Raw genomic sequence first — 7417 nt, forward strand, 5'->3', positions numbered from 1 at the left:
ACTTAGCAGCTAGGGCTCGCCCAAGAGAGAGAGGGGGCTGATTTTTGCTTGGCATTGACACACACACTCTCACACTGGACCATGTGTGAAGGAAAAATACTCTATCTCCTCCCAAGCTTTAATGGAGAGCTCATCACCTACTCCAAGCTTGTGAGATAGAAACCTACATCAACACTCTCTTGGCATGTGGATGCAAATCCAACCAAGAGCCAAGCTTCAATGCATGCTCATCTTCTCTACCAAGCTAATTACTAAGCTAAGCTATGCTAATATGAGTGATTATGTGAGGAGATGTACTTCTTTCTCGTAAGATACTTCTTTTTCCTCTCAATCTACTCTCATACCCTGCTAGCTCTCACCATCTTCGAAGGTGTGTGAGGTCTTGGGTCTGAGAACGGGGATAATTCAAGTTGTGTTTGATTAAGTGTTTTGCTTGGTGTATGAAGCTTCCATCTTCATTGCACTAGCTCGTCTTGAAGGAACACAAAGAATTGTATTGTACAATGTCTCTCTTGATGGGAGAAACCATAATACAAAGCCTTTTGGAGGGGGGACCGGCTCCATGCAAATCCGGTCCTCAACTGTTGTCAATAGCTTAATTGCTCTCTCTTTTGAAAGTATTGTCGATGCTATCTAACTAGGTGTTATGCTTTTTGTTGCTCTCTCCACCCAAGCACTCTTGTAATTCTCATTAGGAATCAACTCTAATGAAATGCTCACTATGTTCATGCTAATTTCCGCTACACATAAGATTTTAGGCCATTAAATGTTACAAAATGCACCAATTTGAAAATTCTCATAATGTAAAACTTTTCCTATTTTATCTAATATGATCTAAATTATGGTTAGTGTCCAAGTATGGATGTCCATCTGAATCGCCAAGTAAAGAATCTAGAGATTTAGCCACACAATTATAGAGCATTCATAAAGAATTGACAAATTAGAATATTGGACAGGCTCAAGAGCGGTATAAAAATAACATAGACAAACACCAAATGCAACATTCACCATACAAGATTGGAAATCGAATGTGGCTTCTACACCGCGACCTACATTCATCTAACCCTTTCCAAAAGCTAGTCACATATCATCTCCGGTAACCACAATCTATGAAGATTCGTCCAATCTTCCATGTGTCAGTGTTGAAGCTTTGTTATCAATCTAGGATTCCTTGTAAATGCTTCCAGCCACCACTACCAATAGACATCGATGGTCGTGAAGAATATGCAGTCGAGAAAATCAGAATCTCTCATGGAAGACTTCAGAACCTTGTACATTGGAAAGGTTATCTTGCAAATTAAAAAAACACGGGAGTGTGTATCTAAAGCACTAACCAAATTTTGAGAGTTTCATCAACTATATCCATTGAAGCCTTCCCTTACATCAAGAGGGACAACCACTCCTTGTGGACTAGAGGAGGGAGTACTTTCACATATGCGAGCTCTTAGAAGAGTTTTAGAAACGTTAAGAAGAATCTAGAAGGTTCTAGAAACTTGAAGAAGGATCTAAAAGGTTCTAGATTCATCTAGAACAATCTAGAAGGTTCTAGAAATGTGAAGAAGAATCTAGAAGGTTCAAGGACCATCTTGAAGAAAGTGGAAGGTTTTAGAAGAACTAGAAAGTTCTAGAAGGAAGAACCTAGAGAATTTTTAACCTCCCTGTCCCTAGTATAAATAGAGTTCTTGGGCTACAAGCTCCTCGGTCTTGCCAACACTACTTATGAGACTCCTATAAGGTAAGTCCTCCTCTCATTCTTGTCTTGTGTTTGAGTCTTGTCCTTGTAGTCAAGTCTTTTCCTCATACTCCAATCTTGTATTCCAAATCTCGTGTCAAGTTCTCTTAATCAAGTATTAAGTCTTGTAATCAAGATTGAGTGTCATAATCAAGTTTCAAGCTCTTTCATATTGTGAGCACCTTCTCTTGCTCTTCTCTAGCTCAAGACGCACTCATAACAATTCATTAAAGAAAACTCTAGTTGTGGTACTTGTGGTTAAGTCTCGGTACTTTTGGTACTTTTAGTTAATTTGGCAGTTTTGGTATTGTAGGATTGTTTTGATGAGAAGAGGGAAAAAAATGACACTGCACGAAATGTGCAAGGCAACCCTACATTTGATGGAGCCTCCCCCCCCCCCACCCGACCCAACCCCCAAGAAATTTAAAAAAAAAAGTTCAAACATTAAATGTGTTTGAACACAAGTTTGGGATCAAGCGGCTTATGCTAGTGGTTGAGTGTTTACCTTTACCCGTAGGTGCCTCTGTCCAAACCCCGCAATTTGCTCTGCTGTAATGCTTAATCATTTTTTGATCGAGCATGCGCCCTAATTTGTGCAACAAGGTCTTGCACCAGCTGGGCTGGTTAACACGCTCTCCACATGGAGGACTCTCGAGGATGCCACATCCTTGAGAGTCCGATATCTATACTTTTGAAAGCAAAAAAGGTCTTTCACGCGCGTTCTCGGCTTCCTAGGGCTCTGGTGTGTTGGAATGCACTTATAGAAGGATATGCCAAGTACCAACCAGCGAAGGAAGCTCTGGGCTGTTTTAAACGGATGCAATAGGAGGGCATCTCCTGGGACGTAGTTGCTTTCCTTACCGTGATGCAGAGCAGGTCTCTTGGAATGCTCTTATAGGAAGATGTGCCCAGCCAGGACTGGCAAAGGAAGTTCTAGGCTGTTTTTAGCTGATGCGAGAAGAAGGCATCTTTCCAAATGCGATCTCTGTAATTGCAATTATAGGAGAATGCTGCATGTCCACCTGCAATTGCTGAAAATAGCCAAAGCTTCCTTGGCACCTCTTTTTGCATTGTTTTCAGCTGAAGCAAGACCCAGATGCAGCAACTCTTGGCATGCACTTTCTAGAAGGATATGCTCAACAAACTGGCGAAACGTATTTTGATGAGAGGGAAAACATTGCATTGCACTGAACAAAGAACACCTTGATAGCTAGAGTGAACTTAGGAAGTAAGGACATTCTCGAAACTCTCAATATTGTGATGGCAACTTGCATTAAAATTTTTTGAGGCATTGCAGCCATAGAAAGAAATCAATCAATGCTCTAGAGATGGTCAATTGCTTCTTGACAAGATCGCACAAGGCTCCACCAGTATATCGCCTACAAAAACCACTTATATGGAAAGTATACATGCGTCCAGAGATGCGACAACGCCCTCTTGCCATGTGTTGATGAACAACCTCATCACTGGTCTAATGCTAGTCAATTTTTACTGATGCCATCTCCCAAGCTAACAAGCGACGTACTTGAACCAATGCGGTTCCATTGTTGAACAAATACAAATGTGCCTTGTTGTTCACCGCTTTTGTCGGATAGACGCGAGATGTAATGCAAACTTTTCCGCCTTGTGCAAATGTCTCCACAATCGAATGGTCCACCTGCATGAAGGATAGCAAAGGTTAAATAGTGATTCTGAATACTTGTTAGCTAAATGATGTTCATAATAAGATGACCATTGCAAAAAGTTTGCATACAAGAACTCGTAAACGAAGTGAAGTCTCTCTTTGTGAGATTGAGACATAGCTACCATAGCTTGTTTTGTCAAGATCATTAACCAAGGATGATCTGCAAAAATAATGCATTAGCATAATTGCATGCGGCGAGCTAAAATCTGTCTATCTTGATGGGGAAAGTAAGTTTTATACTCAGTATCCATATTTATACATAAATGTCACTAACTTTTACAAACCTGCTTTGATCACTGCATACTAAAGCTTTCCATCCATGTTCACTTGTTACAACATAAAAGAAGAGAGCCGTCTGTTCCACATGGTCATCAGAAGCAAGAACCAGGAGCCCGAAAGGCCCTAAAGCACCATGACGTGATGCGCCAAGGTTGCTACATGTCACTTGGACATTGCTAGCATCCACATTCAATGCCTCTGCAAGGTCCATTCTTGGTAGATCAAACTCTACCTCGACATCCAACTGCTCAATTTCACAATTATATCAACTAAGAGATCCATATCAAATCAATAAGCACAGTTCCAGTCGAATCAACAAACAGCCATACCTGGGTCCCTTCAATCCCTTTAACTTCTACTAGAGAGCCTGTCTTCAAGGGTAGATTACTAAGTGAGACACTCTTCCTACGCAAACTCTCAATCTCTTCAATGGGCCATTGCAATAGGCTGCTCTTTGTGTCTCCATCAAGCCAGACCTGCCTTGGAAACCCCTTGCAAATTGCATACAAAAACAGGTTCAGTCTCAATAGTGAGCTGCATGTCTCTGTGTATCATAATATAAAACAATATAGCTTATAAATGTGACTATAAATGTATGCATGTTGTTTGTTTGTGTTATGTATGCATAAATATATGCACCCATCTACTTGTGTTGGATATCTATGGATGCATAGCAGAATTCATAAACAGTATGTGTGTGTACGCATGCAAGGGCACACCGATGTACAAGCATGTTCAGATGCACACCATATATCTTTATTAGGACTTCAATGGATTACTCACAATACCTGAAGAGAAGACCAGCCCTTCTCAATATCATTTTCAACAGAAGAGGACTCGTTTACCCAGCCAATTAAAATACGGCGCCCCTTGCTACTATCATAAAACGTCTTAGATGCATAAAATTTTCCATAATCATATTGAAGTCCAATGCCAGCATCAAGGGCACTATTGGCAGGCAAAAACGAATCCGTGTCGGAAGCATATGTACCAACTGCATAATAGTCGTGTTTAGTGTCATCCAAGCTAACCTTGAGAACATGCATTACACCATGACCATTAGCTGAGGTGTCGAGGCCGTTTTTTCCAGCTCCAAGAATTGGGTAGAAGTCTGGGCATTCCCACATGCCAGTCTTAGGTACACTATGTAAAGGATGCTTGGCTTGCTCCCAATGCACAAAATCAGAACTCTTGTAAAGCAAAGCAAGGCCCCTATGCTTCCTCTTGGCCCCAACGAGCATCCTCCATTTTCCATCTAACCCCATCCATGCTTCTGTAGGATCCCGAAACTTTGTACTGTTGATGTCGGTGGGAGCTACCAAGATCGGATTCTCCTCAATTTTCCTCCACTTTTCAAGCAAAGGGTCACTACTGTTCTCTGGTACTGCCATGGCCTGTATGCAAGCAAACATAAGAAAAGCCATCATAAAGCCTCTCTCTCTCTCTCTCTCTCTCTCTCTCTCTCTCTCTCTCTCTTTGAGGTCTCTTAGGATAGTTTCCTACAACGTTAAAATCCTCTTCTGCTCGGGTCTGTGTGGGTGGGTGTATGAGTGTGTTAATAAAAAGAGGAAAACGGTATAACCTTTCTATCACCCAAGTGTGTGCCATTTCCCTGAATAACAGGTCTTGAGTTCAACACTCGTCGAATAGATCTTTGAGGTCTCTTGAAATAGTTTCCTACGACGTTAAAATTCTCTTCTTCTTCTTCTCTCTCTCTCTCTCTCTCTCTCTCTCTCTCTCTCTCTCTCTCTCTCTCTCTCTCTCTCTCTCTCTCTCTCTCTCTCTCTCTCTCTCTCTCTCTCAGAGTTGTGCTTCACCTGCATTTGAACTTGATTGTCCCTGGAGAAGGACACATTGCTCCAACCTGTGTAGAGAAGAACGGGCTTATCGGGGCCTATGATTGTGGCTGAACCAGACCAACACCCATATAAGTCGTACCATTGGTCAGGAACAAGGGCTAGTTCAAGTATCCGCCAATTTAGCATGTCAGTTGAAACCGCGTGAGCCCATGTGATGTTACCCCATACCGCTGCGTATGGATTCCACTGGTAGAATAGGTGATAGTAGCCCTTGTAGAACATAAGCCCTGCATGAGTACTAATTAGACAAGAAGACAATTATCTTCTTATTCTGCCATAAAATTAGAATGCATCACCCAACAAGGGTATTCATGTGCTGTAATTATGAAATGAGCAGCATGATTAAAGAGAAAGCATGCTTTTAAGTTGAATGCTGAACAGCTAAGCTAAACACAATTAAAGACTGATAATCAAGCTGAAATATGTATATGTTGAATTCTTCAATAAGTAAGTTGAATGTTGAAGTCAGATGCTTATCACTATATTGCAAGCATATGCAAAACAACGTTGATATTTTGAAGGATCACACGACGAGCATGTATACTTTGATTCTGACAATTAAATGCAAAATTTAATTTGTGTTGACCACTAGAAACAATGAGCTTCAATGAGACTCAATTTCAGCATGATAATCGACAAAATGCCTTCAAATAATAACTTTGGAAAAGAAATGAGGTGATTTGTGGCATACCGTTAGGATCTGCAAAGCGAGCGCACGGCCATTGGATTAAGAGCAATGCAACAAATTAGAAAGAAAATCGGATTAATGAAACAAGAATCTCTCTCTGATCTCTCTCTCTCTCTCTCTCTCTCTCTCTCTCACACACACACACACACACACACACACACAACTTTGGCATGAATATATTTGTGTGCAAGCGCCTTTCGCTCAGTACCGTTCATCCAATTCTTGGATGGTTGAAAGTGAAAACCGGTGCGATGAGGTTGTGGCTGTGAGGCTTGCACATTGAGCGAAGTGAAGAAAGCCCCTTTGCTGCTAAAGTGGTGTGAAGCCGAAGCCATTGCAAAGAAGCAGCAAAGGCTGAGCAGAGTGCATGTCAAGGCCATGGCTGAGCGTTCCTATTCCGACACTAGTAACCAGTATGCACAAAGGTTCCCTGCAGCACATCATGAGCCCGATGAGTTACAAACTTACATGGATTTTGCGACAAGCCTAGCTTTAGATGCATCAAGAAGGCAGCACAATGCATCACAAAAGAGGCACGTAATGTAGTAAATACTGTACTGATGCGGACCTAGGAGAGTGTTACCGTCCCACAGAATTCACATATAGTACTCCTCTCTGCTTGGCTTGCCACCCTGCCTCCAATTAATCTCTGCTGCCTCCCATCTTCTCCATCGCCATGGAACTGAGGAGATTCCTCTCTCTCTCTCTCTCTCTCTCTCTCTCTCTCTCTGCGCTCAGCTATGGCAGAGCTGCAATGAAAGCGCACTAGCTCCTTTGTAAGGCTGGATTCCTGCTCTCCAGACTCTGCCCTTCCCGCTCGCTGCGCACAGGTTCCTTTGAAACGTGGGCTAAAAGTCGCTGGCTTCATGCAACTCACCTACAACTGCAGCAAAGTTGTCGCTGCCATGCAACTCGCGTAATTAAAATTTGAAAGAGAATGGTATTTGAGGTGTGAATTCCCTCACGCTTTCTCTCCGCCCCAAAGCGAATATACTCTCCTAATGAGATTTTCCTCAAGCTGGAGCCTGGTACCCCCTCGCCACACCTCCCTAGGGAGGTGGGATCAATGGCCCACAGTAGGCGTCGCGAGGCGGGTGCAATCCGGGACTAGGTGTGAACTAAGAGTGAACTGGAGAGGTATGTGCACCACACCAAATTTGGTATGAACTCGGTGT

General features: G+C 42.4%; 1 protein-coding gene across 2 annotated transcripts; it reads right to left on the minus strand.

The window, feature by feature from the left end:
- Positions 1–2976: 2976 nt before the first annotated feature.
- LOC147456593 (beta-fructofuranosidase, insoluble isoenzyme 1-like) lies at positions 2977–6265 on the minus strand. Of its 2 annotated transcripts, XM_086515029.1 has the most exons (7): positions 6246–6265; positions 5513–5781; positions 4727–5089; positions 4025–4186; positions 3701–3939; positions 3486–3576; positions 2977–3389 (listed from the first exon to the last, which is right to left on the minus strand). In XM_086515029.1, the coding sequence occupies exons 2-7, from the start codon at positions 5774–5776 to the stop codon at positions 3210–3212; spliced, it is 1299 nt and encodes a 432-aa protein (XP_086371155.1). In that variant the 5' UTR covers positions 5777–5781; positions 6246–6265; the 3' UTR covers positions 2977–3209. The 2 variants fall into 2 exon arrangements, with proteins under 2 accessions (XP_086371155.1, XP_086371154.1); XM_086515028.1 differs by lacking the exon at positions 6246–6265 and having other exon boundaries at positions 3062–3389; positions 4484–5089.
- Positions 6266–7417: the final 1152 nt, after the last annotated feature.

Source organism: Adiantum capillus-veneris, chromosome 6 (genome assembly GCF_014529385.1).
Source record: "Adiantum capillus-veneris isolate H3 chromosome 6, ASM1452938v2, whole genome shotgun sequence".
In the NCBI taxonomy this organism is placed as follows: Eukaryota; Viridiplantae; Streptophyta; class Polypodiopsida; order Polypodiales; family Pteridaceae; genus Adiantum; species Adiantum capillus-veneris.

What these genes read in the sequence shown, in the direction of transcription:
- LOC147456593 (XM_086515028.1), bottom strand. Translation starts at nt 5,776, where the DNA reads ATGTTCTACAAGGGCTACTATCACCTATTCTACCAGTGGAATCCATAC. An exon ending in AGGGCTGGTCTTCTCTTCAG is followed by an intron (nt 4,187 to 4,483) that starts GTATTGTGAGTA and finishes GCAATTTGCAAG; the next exon opens with GGGTTTCCAAGGCAGGTCTG. An exon ending in CACTTCGTTTACGAGTTCTT is followed by an intron (nt 3,390 to 3,485) that starts GTATGCAAACTT and finishes TCCTTCATGCAG; the next exon opens with GTGGACCATTCGATTGTGGA.